Below are 17,439 nucleotides of genomic sequence, written 5' to 3'. Positions count from 1 at the left end.
TTATTTATAGTTTCCCCAGAACTGTGGAAGGCGGCCCCAAGTTAGTAAATAACTTGGTTATCAAATGAGACAGTGTCTGTGAAATGCTATGCAAACTTTAATGATATGAGAGCTATTATTATCACAATCATCATCATAATAGTTGCACTGGATTTTTCAGATGTTGCTGGCCAAGGGGTCCAGTATCCATCAGATGCTGCTTGGTAATAATATTGCTGATAAGGCTAGATTCTTACTAAAAAAAGGCACAGCCTTAGACCCCTTAATTTTCTACACATGTTTAAGCTACTTCCAAACTCAATCCAAATTCAATCATTTCTTTTCCCACTAAAGGGGCTCCCAATATTCTAAAAAAAAAACCCAAAATCCAAAACCTCTCAAAACTAAGAACGGAGCTCAAGAAGCTGGAGAGCTTACTTAGAGAAAAGCCAGAATGAAACAAAATAGCTCCAGGCTTTTAGTCTATCCTGGTACAATCCAGTAAATGTCTATTTTGGCCTAAACATTTCGAGAACAAGAAAAAAAAGTTTGAAAAAATCTATAAGGAAGGAGTATTAAAATTCAGTGAAATTCAAAGAAATATTTTTGTTGCATTTTTTCCAATATTTTTCTAGTTGGTATTTCTACTTTTAAGAGAAGCCCCTCCAAATTTATATGAAGCATTTGTAGAATTAAAAGACTCACCCTCAATGGACAAAAATATAAGTCCAGTAAATATACTTCAAATAAAAGTCTCATTTAAAATAGATGGCATGTCCTCCCTAACTTTCAGATCCTTTTGAATAGCATATTACATCAAAAATGAGTGCAATTTTGCAAAGTCATATACTTCCTTGGATTTCAAAAGCAGACACTATTATCTTGAACATTTTCATCAAACACAAGTCTTTTCTCGAGGATAGGAAGGTGGTGTATTTTGGGTTCATAGTGTTGTCTGTACTTTCAGGTAAGATCTCTATGTCAGCTGGGTTTGATTAATTGCTTTTTTGTTGTTGGTATAAGGAAAAGTCTCTAGGGGTATAGTTATTGGGAAAAAACTTATAAAATGCTTCGATTAGACATTCAAAAAGTAAAATGTAGGTGACCTAAAACTTAAAAAAAATAAGTAAAAATAAAAGTTAATGATTGAAGAATGAGAGACAAGAGAACTTTAGGGACATGGTAGATCATCAATAAATGCTTAATGATTAATACCCACATCGGTGATCTATTTCAGTAAGTCAGATTCTTACATATCATGGTCCGTGATTTTACTACTCTGTAGCAGCAATAAAGCGTTAAAAGACCCATCAGAAGGATGATACAGATTCCAGTGGTAAATCCAGCCTGTGTAAATACAAAAATGGTTTTACTTGCAAAATACAGTGCAAAAAACATTGTCAGATGAGCACAAAACTATTTGTACAAGTATAAATAGAGAAAAAACAAAACTATAAATCTCCAAGAAATATCATGAACCCATGATTATATAACCCCAGGATCATTAAAAATATCCAGGAACTGCAAATTGGTAAAAATTCCAAAAGATGGGATTAATTGCTGTTGGAGGGATGGGCATACTAGTATATTGTTGGTGAAATGAATTAGTACAATAATTTTGGAAAGTAATTTGGAATTATGCAAACAAAGTGACTAAAATATCCATACTTTTTAACCCAGAGATTTCACTACTAGGTTTATAGTCCAAAAGGCCACTGATAAGAACAAAGTCATATACTCCAAAATATTTACAACAGTACTTTTTTGAATGTCAAAGAATTGGAAATAAAGTAGCTGCCTATCACCTGGAACCAGAGGTGAGGAACTTGTGGCCTCGAGGCCACATGTGGCCTTCTAGGTCCTCAGGTGCAGGCCTTTTGACTGAGTCCAAGTTTTACAGAACAAATCCTTTTATTAAGGGGATTTGTTCTGCGAAGTTTGGATTCAGTCACACATGAGGCTGCACTTGAGGATCTAGAAGGCCACATGTGGCCTTCAAGGAAGCAGGTTCCCCACCCTTGGGACAAACTGTGGTATATAAATGTATATGAATATGAATATGAATGAATGTAATATTACTGTGCTATAAGAAATGAAGAATATGGACAGAGAAACAAGGAAAGAGTTACATGAATTAATAGAGAGCAAAGTAAGGAGGCCTGAGAAAACAACATACACAATGAGAACAATACCGTAAATGGTAAAACCACACACAAAAATCCAAAGTGAATGTTGTGAAGTTACAAAGAAGTGTCACTTCAGGAGACACAAGAACATAAACTATCCCACACCTTCGTACAAGTGAGAGGTCCACAGGGACGGTGCCTTACACATATTTTCAGACTTTTTTAAAATGTCTATCAGTTTTGCTGATTTCTTTTGTCTTTTTTTGTTTTCCTTTAAAAATATTATTTCTTAGGGAATAGTCTAGTGATGTGCACACAGACACGCCACACACACACACACACGCACCCACCCACCTACTCACCCAAAAAAATACCCATTTAAAAAATTTTTTTAAATGCTCAGAAACCCTTGGAAGAATGGAACTCAATTACTGATTAATCAGCTAATTATTTTGTTAAAAGTTTATCATGCAAAGTTAATAACATTTTTACTATAATTCTTAAGATGCAAAGAAAAAATTATTTTTAGGCAAAAGGTGACGGAAAAATTACCTGTTTTACTGCCCATGGAATACTTAGTATAGATGTTCCCATCATAGTATTCCAAATCATGAAACTGAAAAAAGCAAAGAAATGGCAGTGAGAAACTGGAACTTGGCTCTGTCAGTAGCTAAAAGTAAATTTAAACTATGATGTTACTGGAAAAAAGCCTGGTTTTGGAATAAGGAAGATCAGAGTTCAAAATGCTCCCTCTCAACACCTCCTGGTTGTGATAGCCACAGAAAGTGCCTGAACTTCTCAGCTAATAGGTCTGGACAAAACAAACACACCACTCACTTTCATTCCCACATAATATAAGTAACTACAGAGAAAACGGCTGTACGTACATTGTGACCAAGCTGGTGTTTTTACCATAACCATCAGCGTAGCATTCCACTTTAAAGGCAGAACCCAGTGGACTGTATACATAGAGATCTTCAGGGGCTGGGAGCACGTGATCAGGTGCAATCTGGCAAACAGATGAACAGAATAAAATAAACGTGAGCTGACCAGGAGCCATGGCACCATGAGACTTCTTTATTCGGCAGCAGAATACCTCAACACTGACCAGTGTACTGTTGACAGATAGAAGACAACTAAAAATATTCTTTTTCAAGTTAAACGGGAGAACCTGGTTTAATTAGAATCATGGTTCCAGAAAAATCAGGGTGCATATAATATATAGTAGATATACACATACACACATATATACATGGTGTACATATATAGATATATATACAGCACATGGTGTATATATATGTATATATAGTAAGTACATAGCGTGTGCGTATATATGTAAAGAGAGAGTGTGTGTGTAAATATTTACCTGCAATTCAACTTCCTAGAACATTCAACTAATTAGATTTTTTTCCTTCACTTTTACGAAGAAGAAACTAACAAGAAGGGATTCTTTTTTTAAAGAAAAAAAGGAGCTAAAAAGGCTTCTTCTAGAAGGCCAAGCTCAACATCTCTTTGGTCCTGTGTTTTATCAATCTACAGCAGGGTACAATGACAACTGTACTGTATCATAATACTACTATGGCACTATAGGATTCTGAGCTGCCTTCAGAATCCCTGAAAAGGAAGAAATTGCATTTAGTACCGTTCTGATTTTTGGTCTATTGAACTGGTATTGTAATACTCTGAAAAGTGGTCATCTCTCTCTCACTATAAAACCACTCTATATACAAATATGTGCATATGATATATACATGTACATGCCTACTATCTATACATACATACAGATATATGCATACATACACGTATATGTCATTTCCCAGTTAAAGTATTAAATTAACCAGAGCATCCGATTTTGAGCAGAGGTTTACTATAACTTAAATAAAACAACTAGCTCAACCTATAATGATATAGTTTTTGAATGCTTATTTTTTCATCAATCCCCTTGGTGAAAAGGATGTATTTTTTTCCTGCTGTCCTCTGTCCTATTTTGAAGAAAGTATTAAAGGCAAATGTAAAATGCTACATGAATTTTTAAAAACTATACAAGTATACAACAGGGGATGCAAAGGTTAGAAAGCTATTTATGTGAAAAAAGAATGGGAGGGCAGGAGAGGGGAGTTAATGAGTCCACAGAGGCACGGCACTCCAAGAAGCTGATGTGAACTTGGACTGGATTAGCAGAGAATACTACCTCTGGAGGAAAGAAACAGCACTATATGTGTACTCTCATTAAAACCCATCTGAAGAATGAAGAATCAGAACCAGTTCTGGATGCCACATGGAAAGAAAGGAGACAACTACAAACCGGACCACATCCAGGGATTTATCAGGATAGTGAAGAGAAGTGGGTAAATGTCACATATCAGTTGAAGGAACTGAAGAAAAAGCTTAGAGAAGAGAAGGTTTGGGAGACGTGATAGGAAATACTCTGGAGAGTCATCATAGAGAAAAGGGATGATTTATTTTCCTTGGCCTTGGTGGGGGGCAAGTTAGCAAAAATTAGTGAAATTACATTGGAGGTGAATTTTGGCTTAATAAAAGGAGACTTTTCCTAAAAGTTAGAGCTGTTCCAAAACATAATCTAGCACTTTAGGAAGGAGTAAGCTCCTGGTCTACGGAGAGCTCTAAACAGGGCACATGATCCTCTGTCAGGAATGCTATAAAGAAGATTCGTGTAGCTTTGTGGGTAAATTGGAATGACCTCTCAAGTCCCTTCTAATTTTAAGATTCTTTGATTCTTTATAAAAATGTAATTCCTTGAGGTCAAATAGTCTTCCCAAATAAGCAATCATCGGGACAGGGCCTTGCTAGCTGAAATCAACCAATAAGTATGTATTAAATGTTTGCTATCTGTCTGGCACTGTGTTAGGCACAGCAATGGGGAAAAACATACGATGTAGGGTTAATGCCCCTAAAAGGCTATGACATGGTTAGGGACACGACATCAGTATATTAGGGAAAAGGAAGTCTAGCAAGGTATGATAATAGGACGAAGGACCAATAAAAACTACATGTGCGTTAGAGATCATCCCTAAAGAAGTTCTCTCCTTTTTCATGGGGGAGTAAGGCCTAGTATATCCAGAACCAGAGTAAAATGAAACTGGAAAATATGTAACAAAATAAATAAAAACAGAATACAACACAGATAACGCTAATTTGTAGTTCTTAAGTCCATGTGTGGCTTAGAGGGGTCTGTTTCCATTTGAGTTTGATACCACTGATCTAGATGATGCTTATATGCATTTGGGATCTCTCCCAACTGCCTTCTGTTTGGTTATCAGGAATCACACACACACACACACAGACACACACAGAGACACACACAGAGACACACACACGCACTTGCACTGTCCATTGCCTGGCTGCCCAGCTACACCTGGGGGAGATGGTGACACATCAGGAGCAGAATCAGCTGATGCTGGCACTCTCTCTGAGAGACCCTATGGGTGTACCTGTGCCAGCAGGAGTGGGATCCTGGAGCTCAGGCTCTTGTGATCTCCAACTCCCATAACATACAAAACAATCAGAAGATGAAGAAAATGTAGGTAAGTGGTATAGACTACAGATGTATAAAACACAAAGAATTTCAGAGAATGCACAGATCCATGTGAATTAGAGCATGAGAAGCTAATTCCTCTGAAGCGTGGCAGCAGGCTCCTCACATTACCTGGTAAAAAAGGAAAGGTGTGTTTTGGACACCACTAAAATAACTCAGCAAACTGCTTCTTTGGGAGACAGATACTGGGAAAATGGGTCAGATGTTTGCCTCTCCTTGATTATTCTGGGACCTGGGAAGTGATTCTTTTAGCCACAGCATGAAAGCACACTAAACTCGGCAGGTAGGAAACTGACTGTCCCAGCCTGTGAAGTGAGTGGGGGGAGAAGGCGGCAGTCTGGGATAGGACTAGAGGAGGATGTGCAAAAGAAACTGATGTGGGGTGGTGGGAGAAGTAGAGAGTCTGAGCACAAAGACAAGAATACTGTGGTTGCTTTTGGGAAAGTCCCGGTCATGTCACCAGCCAGATACTTAATTTTTTTCTTTCATTATTTTAAAGTAAAAATTTGAGGGAAAAGGAGAAATTATGCAAGTAAAAATATAGCCAAATGTCACTGTTCCATAATATATTTCGCACTTAACATTTCTCCCATCCTTGTAAAATGTATTTTGGCTGTCTCCGGCACCATATTAGATCTTTATCATCAGTTTTGTTTATTCCCTTTCCAGACTTACTTCCCAAAGCGGGACTCTGTTAGGGCCAGGCTCTGAGTATTTCTGGAGAGAATGCCTGAGTCTCTATTTGGTACAGATTTGTCTTCTCTGGGGTCCTGCTACTACTTTTTCCAGGCATTGAAAGCCAAATTCTTCACAGATCTCAGGCGATGGCTCTTACTGGAAACCTGTAAACTTTCATTGCACCCAAAGTCCTCCTGGGAAATGCTGTCACACAGGAAAGTTCATAAAAGCAAGCACACCACAATGTTTCTCTTCTTTGCTTCCTTTGTTAACCAACATGAGGCAGGCTTGGTGTGCTTAAGTCAAATGTTTATTTACCCCTCTTGGGGTCTAAGGCTAATTGAGTTGAAGCTAAATCTAATGCAGTCAGAATCAGCCCATCCTTACAGCAGTACCCTCAGGTGGTCCACATTGGCCCTTGAGAGAAGAAACTAGTTCTGTCCTGGATCACAAGGTTCAGGTCACTTTACAATCAGATCAAGTTAACATGGGGTGCACACCTCAACTAGCAATATGAAGGCCCAGAAAAATAAGAGAAGAAATCTAGGCTTTTCCTTCCCTCAATAATTACTTTGGTCACCTCTCCAATCTAGCTTAATCTTTACCATCAGAAAAAAAAGTTTTGTTGGTCAGTTTTTTTCTTTTTAATTCACAGGCTTTCATATATCACTTAACATACTTAATGTGATTATTCTGTGAGAAAGCCATGTTACACTTTTAGGTTTCTAAACCAAAAAAAAAGAAACAAAAGAAAAAAAAAGTCTTTAAATATGTGAATAGGTGCTAAAAAAAAAAAAGTACAGCATATATCCAAATTTTCCCTTGAGTTTTTAATCTCTTCTCTCCTCCTCCCCTACCAAAACAAAACCCTCAAAATGAAAAAAATAAAAAAACAAACACCTGCCACAAAATGTGGGATGGCTCTCTATAGCTTTCCAACTTTCATCAGAATTCCAGTCCTTCAAAGACCCAAAGTACTATTGGGGTTTCAGAAATAACTGTTTTCCCAGGATCCCTGGGAGTAGGGATGACTTAGATGAAGTTCAGGCTCTCCAGGGCTGCTGCTCTTCAAAGAGGAGGTCAGAGCAGTTTTCAGACAGTGAGGAGAAAAGCTGTTAGCCCTCGCCAATGCTGCCCGTGGCATCTGGCCAGATCAAAGTTCGATCAGAATGGCAACCATGTGGGAGCTGCCATGGTTTACACTGTGGTTGATTTACTGTTTGTTTCAATGTATTATCAGAAACCTGGACTTTGCTCCTCACCAGTGCCCGGTCGGAGGGGGTTGTGAGTCGGCTATAGTAATGAATTCGCTTGTTCATGGCAGAGGCATGGTCAGTGACCCTCGGAGTGTCATTAGTCACATTGATGATGCTTGCAGGCTCCACATAAAAAGGCCTGAAAGACAGAATACACACAAGAAAAAACAGTAGTTTGCCAGGGTTCTTATGGGCCAGAAATTCTGGAAATCAAACATTTCAGTAAAGAACTTCTTGGCCTCCCTTTGAGAGGGGCTGCCAGGCACCAGCAAATAGCATTGCCCTCTCACTCTTGGTGGGAAAGGAAAAGTGTCACAAAGGTGCATTATCTAAATCTATGGAATAGAACTTTGCTATTATAAGTCTTTTACCGTAAGTTATACTTTGATAAATGTTGAGGAATGTGGTAATTGAAGGGACAGAGGGAAATGCCCTTGAAGCAGTTATTAGGATGAAATATGGCAACATTCAGTCTCTGTCATGAAATATGGACAGTTTTGAATGTTTTCTCAAGAAGCTTTTGGCACCAAACTGGAGAAATAAAATGAAGGAAAGTCCCTTATTTCGGGTCATCTTCTTAAAGATGGGCCAGGACTAGTTCCTATGATAAACAAAGATCACATTTCTTGGCTTGGATACAGGGCAAGGGACAGGCCTTTCAACTATCTCGCTTGTAATGTTCTCCCACAATAGCAAGAACTTCCACCTCAGGGTCCTACTGATACCTGGCTTCATTTTTTCCATTTCTTAATTTTGCCCCTCCTTAAAGAGTCTTTCCCTTATTACTGCTATAATAAACTCCCTTCCTAAGTATCCAAAACATAGTCACCTCTATCTAAAGTCCTGCTCAACTCTAAAAATCCATGATTCAATGCTCTGGAGATAAGCCCTATTAGGTCCTTATTCTACAAAAGGACTGTTTCTCTGCGAAAGAATGATCAACTTCCACTTTAAAGCCCTTCCCAACCTATATTTCCAGTCTCTCTATACATTATTCCCCTCTCTATACACTATGGTTCAGCCAAAATGGCCTTTTCTCCGCTTCTGGAACATGGCACTCTATCTAGCTTCTTGGTTCCTGTGCAATGGCCAGACCATGTGCCAAGAGTATACTTCTCTTCATTATCTCAGAAAATTCATCTCTTCCTTCAAGACTGAACTTAAGAACAACTTTGTATGTGAGGACTTTTCTGATCCTCCCAACTGTTATTGCTGTCCTTGGCATTTAACAATCTTGTAATGACTTTGTATATACTTTTACACATACGTATTCCCCACTCCCACCCCCAACGACATAATCACCTTGGGAGCACTGAGGATTGCATTCTGGATCTTTGTATTCCCAGACCCCGGTACAGTTCTTGGCACACAGCAGATGCTCAGTAAATACTTAATGACTTCGTGCTTGTATGTTGCACCTCCCTCCTTCCCCTCCCCAAGAAGGTAAACTAAAAGGAAGGGATGATTTTTATTTTGTTTCCATATTTTTAACACCTAGCACAGTACCTTCCACGCAGCTAACTGGACTAGTCTGGCAAAATTTTCTTTTTCTTTCTTAATTTTTTTTCTTTTTTTTTTCTTTTTTTACAAATTCTATGTTATTGATAAGAATTCAACACTCATCATCTTTTGAAATAGCCTTCTACAAATAAATTTTCAACATAAACTATTCTACTAGATTTGTTTCTATTATAGTCTTACTTATTATTTTACCAACATAAAGCACATTAGAAGCATTTAAACACGAGAGAAATGCAGATTTCCAAATTCCCCTATAATCTACCCCTTTTGAAAAGTCTATGGTATTAATATCACCTACTCAGTTGGTCTCAAGCTGCTAAAAAGCTGTCCAGGAAGTGCTAAATTTATTGGTTCTTGACCTTTCACAGAGAGCTGTCACAAGTTCAGCTGGCTTGGGAATTCTGAAAATACAGTGTGGCTCTGGAATTTTTCCTTTAAGAGTTCTGATAGAGACATGGCATATCTGTATAAGACATATTTTGTAATCCCTTCAAAATGAACTTTCTTTTTAAAAAATACATAATCCAACATATTACAAGTATTATTAGAAACAAATGTTCAAATCCACATCAGGAAGAATAGTGATCTAACTTATACTTTCAACTTAAGCTCATTTTGATTTGAAAAGACTTAGTAACCATCATCATTTTACAATGTTTAATTTAGAATATAAGACCTTTGAAACTGGGACTAAATTTCATTTCCTCATATTTTTATATGAAAATATAAAAACATTCATTTCTCTTTAGAATGACAATGTTCTCCAAAATGATCCAGAAAATGCACCAGACTGAGTCCTGATTGGGAAATGTAAGGAAAGAATCACTGTGAGTCATTTTTCCAGCCCAGTTTGGCATAGGGACACAGACAGAGATGACTGAGGATACCATGGATGAGGGCTAGCCAGAAGTATATGGAGGAATGTTCTAGCACAGGGAGCACCAGATGGAGAAGAGATCTAGCACCTAGATCTAGTACAAAGGGACCTAAATTTGTAAAGGGTGAAGGAATAGGTGTCCACTGGCAGATCTGTTGCTCACAGACCTGTTCAGACCTGGCAGATCTGTTCCAGGTCACAGATCCAAGAAAGACTGAGGTGGGGCCCTTCTACTGGTAGAATTCCAGGGTGAGAAGTAGTTGTAGGTGCTAGATGGTGCATCAAACAAAGAGCAAGTTCAGAAGCAAGAAGCAGCAGGTGTATGATTCTAACCCAGGAGCAGTCTCAGTTCCAGCTTCCAGTCCAACTGGAAAACTGAAGAGAAAGAGCCAGGACAGGAATCTAAGATCAAAGGAAAATCTGTAGTTCTGTTATCCTGAACTAGCAAAGCCTTCCAGCTGGATAACAAGGGCTAAATCAGCAATCTACTGGACTTTCAAATAGGGCAAAACAACAGGCATGTGTGCTCAGACCCAAACCCTGGTCAGGAATTTGAAAATCTCGGATCAGAGTGGGGTGTGGAGGGGCGGAAAATCGGACTTTGGCCTGGATGAGGCCATTTTAAGAACAATGAAAACTTGTGGGGGAGGAGAAGAAAAAGAAAATATAAGGTACAGCAAAACAATGGAAGGGATAATTTAAAAAAATCACTGGACTACCTGAAAGCCATGATCAGAAAGTGATCCTAGACATATTTTAAGAAATTATTTTAAAAAACATGCCCAGACCTCTTAGAACTAGAATGAAAAGTAAATACAGAAAGAACCTACCAGTCAGTCACCTCCTGAAAGAACTCCCAAATGAAAATTTTCAGAAACAGTATAGCCAAAATCTAGGGCTTTCAGGTTAAAAAAATTTTTTTACAAATAGTCAAAAAGAAAGAAATAAAATCCTGAGGGACTACAGTCAGGATCTCAAATGATTTAGTAGTCACCACTATTAAGAAGCAGAGAACTTGGAACATAATATTCCAGAAGGTAAAGGATATAAACAGATAGATACATGTGTGTATGCACTTATAGTTAGGAATAATGTACCCAACACAACTAAGTATGATCCTATATTCAGGGAAGGAAATGGACCTTTAAGGAAATAGAGAATTTTCAAGAAACTTGAGAAAAAAACAAAGTTGCATAGAAAGTTTGCAATGAATTGCAAACAAAGAAATCAAGATAAGTATAAAAAAGTAAACATAAGCAACTCATCATATGGAACTAAACAAAAATAAATTGTTTGCATTCTAATATAGGAAGGTGACACATATATCCTCTCTGAACCCTATCATTATCAGAGGTCACACAGGAAATCTAATTAGGCAGGTCTAGATTACATCTTGATGATCTTAAAAGAAGATTAGAAAGGGAGGGCAAGAGAAATATATTAAGCAAAGAAAGGGAAGGGAAGATTAGGGCAAACTACCCTAATTTGTGTATGCAAGTAGAAGTCTATACAAACAAGGAGGAAAGGGTAGGGGAAGAAGGTGCCACTTGAAAGTCACTGTCTTCTGAACTGGTCAAAGAAGGGAAGAATGTACACACAGAATTGGGTACAAAACCACATTTCACTAAATAGGAAAACACAGGAGGGTATGAGGAGAAGGGAGAGTGGGGCATAAGTGAGGATAAATTAAAAGAGGGATTAGTCTTTTTTAAAAATACTATTTTATTTTTTTAATTACATGTAAAGACATTTTTAATATTAATATTAAAAAACTGAGTTCCTCTCCCAAGACAGTAAGCAGATTGATACAGGTTATACATGTATAATCAAGTAAAACATATTTCCATATCAGTCATGTTGTGAAAGAAGACACAGACCAAAAAAAAAAAAAACCAACACAAAAAAGTGAAAAGCAGTGTGCTTTGATCTGCATTCGAACTCTATCAGTTCTTTCTCTGGGTGTGGACAGCATTTTTCATCGAGAGTCCTTGGGAATTGTCTTGGATCATTGCACTGCTAAGAAAAGCAAAGTCACTCACAGGTGGTTATCGCACAATACTGCTGTTACTGTGTACAGTGTTTTCCTGGTTCTGCTCATTTCATTCTTCATTAGTTCACCTAAGCCAAGGTTTTTCTGAAATCATTCTGCTTGTCATTTCTTATAGGACAACAGTACTCCATTACAATCATGTATCACACCTTGTTCAGCCATTCCCCAGTTGATGGGCATCCCCTCAATTTCCAATTCTTGGCCATCACAAAAAAAGCTAGCATTCCCCCCTCCCCCCCCACGACATACACACCTTTTTTAATCTCTTCAGAAAATAGGCCTAGTAGTGGTATTACCAGATCAACATGTATGCACAGTTTTATAGCTCTTTGGACATTTGCTCTCTAGAATGTTTGGATCAGTTCACATCATCAGTATCACGATCAGTCCACCAACAGTACATTAGTGTCCCAGTTTTTCCACATTCCCTCCAACATTTATAATTTTCCTTTTCTGCCCAATCTGACATGTGTGAGGTGGTACCTTGGAGTTATTTTAATTTATATTTCTCTAATCAATAGTGATTTAGAGCATTTTCTCCTATGACTATAAACATTTGGTCTGAAAACTGCTTATTCATATCTTTTGACCATTTGTCAATTGAGGAGTGACTTGCATTCTTAAATATTTGACTCAGTTCTCTACATATTTGAGAAATGAGGCCTTTATCAGAGATACTTGCTATAAGAATTGTCTCCCAGCTTTCTGCTTTCCTTCTTATCTTGGGTTTGTGCAAAACCTTTTACTTTATAATTAAAAAGATCCATTTTGTATCTCCTAATGCTCACCCTCTCTTGTTTGGTCATAAATTCTTCCCTTTTCCATAGATGACATGTAAGCTACTCCTTGGTGGGATTAGCCTGAAGCAAAACAAATTCTAAGGATGTACAAAAATAATTTACAGCAGCTCCTTGTGGCAGCAAAGAACTGGAAACTGAGAGGGTGTCCACCAACTGGAAAATGGCCAAACAAGTTATGGTATATAAATGTGATGGATGGGGATGGTTCCAGAGAAACCTGGCAAGATGTGTATAAACTGATGCAGAAGGTGAGGTGAGTGGAAGTAATAGAACAACTTATACGACAACAATACAGGAAAGACAAACAACTTTGGAAGACTTTGGAACTCTAGTCAGTGTAATGACCAACCATGTTTCCAGAAGAGTCATGATGAAATATGTTAACCATCTCCTGATTGAGGTGAAGGTTTCAGAGTGCAGAATGGGACTTTTTTTTTTAAACTTGGACAATGCAGGTATGTTTTGTTTTATAATATGTTTGTAACAGGGATTTGGTTTTTCTTTCTTTGTCCACTTTGGAGGAGGAAAAATCAGGGAGAAGAAGAGTTTTGTTGATTGAGAAAGAAAATTATTTTAAATATTTGCCTGGGTACTAAGAAGTAACTTGTCCATGGTCACATAGCTAAAATAGGTGAAGATTCAAAGGTCATTCTTCTTTATAACACGACTAATGTGAAAATAGGTTTAATAAGAATGTATACAAAAAGCCAGGATCAAACTGCATGCCATCATGGCATGGAGTGGCATGGAGAGATGGAGAGAAAATCTGGAACTCAAAATCTTATGGAAGTGAATGCTGAACACTAAAAATAATAAAAAAAATGATTCAAAGATCTATTCTACTTACTACACTACACTGCCTCTCATATTGTGCATATTAGTATTTAATAAATGTTCATGAAATAAATTCATCAATTTATCTATGCTAAAAAAAGAATTATAGTGTGACTGAAGATATTTTCAACATTAAGTAGAAGAAACTGTTTTGCTAACTTACATAATCATTATAGGCATGCCAAGACTAAAGGAACACAGGAAACACACTTTCAGGATACAACAAAATTTCAAAAGTGCTTTAAAAGCAGAATCTAAATCCCACTTTTCCCTTTAGTATACTTGTAAATATGAAAGCCTTGTTTTTGTAAATCACCATTTTCTTTCTATGCTACATTCTTTAAATTATTCCAAAACTTTTAGCCTTTTCCTTCTACCTTAGACTATTTTAAATCTGAAATGTTATAATAATTTCATGACTATTAATTACTTAATAAACACTAGTTGATTGATGATAACTTAAAAACATGCACTTCTTTGTATTCTTAAGTGCTGAGAACTGCCTGCCAGATTATTTTTGAGATGGTTCATCACAGGACACAATGTTCATCTTCTGAAATGACATCCCGGAAATAAACATTTAAAATAACCAATTGTCCCAAAGGACCTTTTTCTACCTGCAAAGTGAAATCTTCTGTGACTGCCAAGCACCATTTTAATAAAGAGGGGAAAACAAAGGAGTTTGTGCCTGGAAATTCCCTGGCCTCTTGTGAAACATCTTGGTGATCTATAGCTTGCTGACATGCTCCTCACTTCCCACACAGCTGAAGGCTACTTCTTTTGGCAACCATACCACATCCCCTTTCATGCTGTCCACTCCCTACAGCCCATTTTCTCTTTTGGCCCTCAATGACCGAGTTTACCAGAGACTACTAGTTCTTTTGGTCCTCGTTTAGCGCTCTAATTTCTATGGGCAAAGTAAATTTCTTAGTAGCTGAAGTCCTGCTGCTCTAAGCTTAATAACCACCTGAGTAACCGCACACAGGCTCTCTCTGAAGCTGAGTCTTTTTGCTTGCCTTTCCTCACAAGGGCTGGCTCTATCCAATACTCTTCATTAACTTGCTCCTGACAGCTGCTAGGCTATTAGTATATTGCAGTATTTCCCCCTATTTGTGCTTAAATGTAAAATCTCAGCAAGATGGTAATTTAAATGCAAACTTTTTAACATTTTATTACCATTCTTGAGAGAGAAAAGGCTTCTTGGCCTCAATTTAGTACAGGGCAAAGTATACACACACATACACAAATATATACACATATGTGTATACACACACACGTGCACACAATGTTCCTAATGTCTACTGAAACTGAAAACTGCACTAAGACTTTCAGGACAGTGTGTGCATGTGTGTACACATACATACATATATGTATACATAAACATATTTATTCTTCATTTTCAACTGGGATTCTCCTTATTAAAATGTATGAATATGACTAAAAGACCCAGACCGAACGTATCAATAGCAAAGACTGATTCTATGGGCATGCGTTGTACACTGCCATCTTGGGACGTTACGAGTTCTTTTGTTTCTCTTCACTATTATCCTACAACATCCAAATCACTTTTGTTTCCTCAAATCTCAGGTTTCGGGCATTTCTTTAGTTCTTTTTTTCTGAACCTTCTTTAATCCTGCTAAATTAAATAATTTCCTTCCTGGTAAAAGAAAATGAAGAAATAAAAGCAATTATTAATAATAATTAATAAAATAAGTTTGGATTTCAGCAGGGTTGGGGGGAGATACTCAGCAGCAAACAAGCATTTTCAAACATGGACAAAGGGATCTAATTTTCAAAAATTTCCTCAGGTCGTTACCACATTCACTAGATGCACCTGAAAAATTTCATGAAATCTACACTTGCAATAAAAGAATCTGGCTTCTAGTTTTTAAAATTCAGAAGGTATAATTACAAAATGACTGCACTAAGGGACAGATGTTCCTTAGTCTGCAATGTGAAAGCAAAAATACCTAAGTATCAATTTTGAAACAAATCACAAATTACATCATGAGGAAACTGAAATCCTTCAAGTTAGGTGCTAAGAGTACTTATTATTAAACACCTACATAAAAATTTTTCGTTCATAACCCTAGTCTCATATGTACCAATACAGTTGAGTAATCACCCACTTAATTCTATTTTAGAAAGCTATTCCTAAGGGGATACTGGTAACAAATATGCCATGCAAGAGAATCAGGAATGTGGGCTAAATGCCCAAGAGAATGGGGCATTCCAAAAGGCTCCCCAGCTTCAGGGACTTAATGAATATGCCAACAGTAACTATAGCAAACGGTCTCAACTTACTTAGGGGCAATAAATCAAGGAGAATATAGTCAATTTGATATTCTTACACTCTTTGACTATAAATTAAGGAAAGCTTTCAGTCTATAGAATTGGTGTCATCTGTTATTCTCCTGTTTCACAATCTATCAAAAGAATTTCTGAAAAAGAAATAAAATTTCCTCTCTAGTAACTTAAGCAACCTCCATTAAAAAAAAAATCAGATGAAAAATGCCAGCCTGATGAATTTAGCTATGGTTCCTTTTCTATCAAAGGAAGGGTAATGAATTTACTAGAAGCCAAGCTTGATATTTTTTATACATTTGATTTTCCAAATAAGCACCAAGAATAAAATTCCTTCACTTTATTCAATATTTGGAAGGAAACAAAAAATCCTAACCTTCTTAAAATGTAAGGAAATATCATCTTGTATTTCATCATGGAAAAAGAAGGTGTACCTGACCTTTCCTGCAAGTGAACTCATATAGAAAGGTAAACTACATTTAAAATTTTTCAGTATGACTCAAAATTCGGAATAATACAAAAAAGTTCTTTCTTGGCTTATCACTAAGAAAACATTACCACCAAGTGATATAAATATACTACACCAGTACACGTTGTTGTTCCAGAAATAAAGATTCTTAACTTTTTGTGTCATGGACCCCTTCAGCAACCTTTTTTCAGGACCCCTTTTTAGGATAATGTTTTTAAATGCAAAAAATGAAACATATAAGACTACAATGGAAACCAATTACATTGAAATAGTTATCAAAATAATAATAAAAAAGAGCCCACAGATCCCACGTCCTGTTCTAAACACTCATCACAGAATGAATTTACAGTGGTAAATGACAAAAATGCTGAGCACTTAAGGAATGGATGACTGGTCAAAGTCTATGGCTAGACTCAAAGAATATAACTTAGCAAATCAAACAGAGAACGGCCACATACATTCCCAAAGGCCACAGTCCAGATTGAAAGCAGCATGGTGAACTGGCTCTTTCTTCTACATACACAGGAGGGTTTTGAAAAATGTCTGTCACTGAAGGAACAGAATAAAAGTTAACTCCCCCTGCCTTCCCACAGAAGCATAAGTGATTTAAATGTAAGAAAATAACTCAAGATTTAGGTCCATTTCTATATAGGCTCTATTTCTTCCAATCTCAGTAAAAGAATTAGGACACTTCCTTAAATTAACTAATTTGATAACAATTCAGAAGATAGGAACCTACATATATCATCTCCATTTCCTAATTTGGCTGATTAAAGTTAAATCAAGTATAACATCAATTTATTTTTTCAAGTTTTTACTTAAAAACTATGCAAATTTTTATTTTATTTTAGAAGCTAGAACCAATACTGCTCCCCTGGGCAAAGTCATGAGGAGGGAGAGGAAGACAAAAACAGTAATAAAAATTTAAGTTTGGCCCAACATCTCACACCATATATCACAATAATCTTGAAATGAAAATAGGTCTAAAG

At 37.0% G+C, this 17,439-nt stretch overlaps 1 protein-coding gene and 1 long non-coding RNA gene across 6 annotated transcripts in view; both read right to left on the bottom strand.

The window, feature by feature from the left end:
- SLC38A9 (solute carrier family 38 member 9) overlaps positions 1-17,439 on the bottom strand; it is a 104,693-nt gene that overhangs the window by 69,375 nt on the left and 17,879 nt on the right. For 4 of the 5 annotated variants that reach the window (XM_072605615.1, XM_072605619.1, XM_072605618.1 and 1 more), the window contains 4 exons: positions 7,602-7,734; positions 2,993-3,114; positions 2,658-2,721; positions 1,233-1,326 (listed from right to left, as the gene is read on the bottom strand). In XM_072605615.1, coding sequence (XP_072461716.1) covers positions 1,233-1,326; positions 2,658-2,721; positions 2,993-3,114; positions 7,602-7,734 — 413 coding nt within the window. Of the gene's footprint in view, positions 1-1,232; positions 1,327-2,657; positions 2,722-2,992; positions 3,115-7,239; positions 7,735-17,439 lie in introns of all 5 variants that reach the window. The other variant, XM_072605620.1, reaches the window with a different exon arrangement.
- LOC140501733 (uncharacterized) lies at positions 14,823-16,999 on the bottom strand. The gene is made up of 2 exons (XR_011966337.1): positions 16,909-16,999; positions 14,823-15,334 (listed from the first exon to the last, which is right to left on the bottom strand). It is a non-coding gene; the product is annotated as an uncharacterized lncRNA (long non-coding RNA).

This window comes from Notamacropus eugenii, chromosome 4 (assembly GCF_028372415.1).
Source record: "Notamacropus eugenii isolate mMacEug1 chromosome 4, mMacEug1.pri_v2, whole genome shotgun sequence".
Classification (NCBI taxonomy): domain Eukaryota; kingdom Metazoa; phylum Chordata; class Mammalia; order Diprotodontia; family Macropodidae; genus Notamacropus; species Notamacropus eugenii.
The sequence above is the reverse complement of the archived record's forward strand: the minus strand, read 5'-3'. Positions and strand labels throughout refer to the sequence as shown.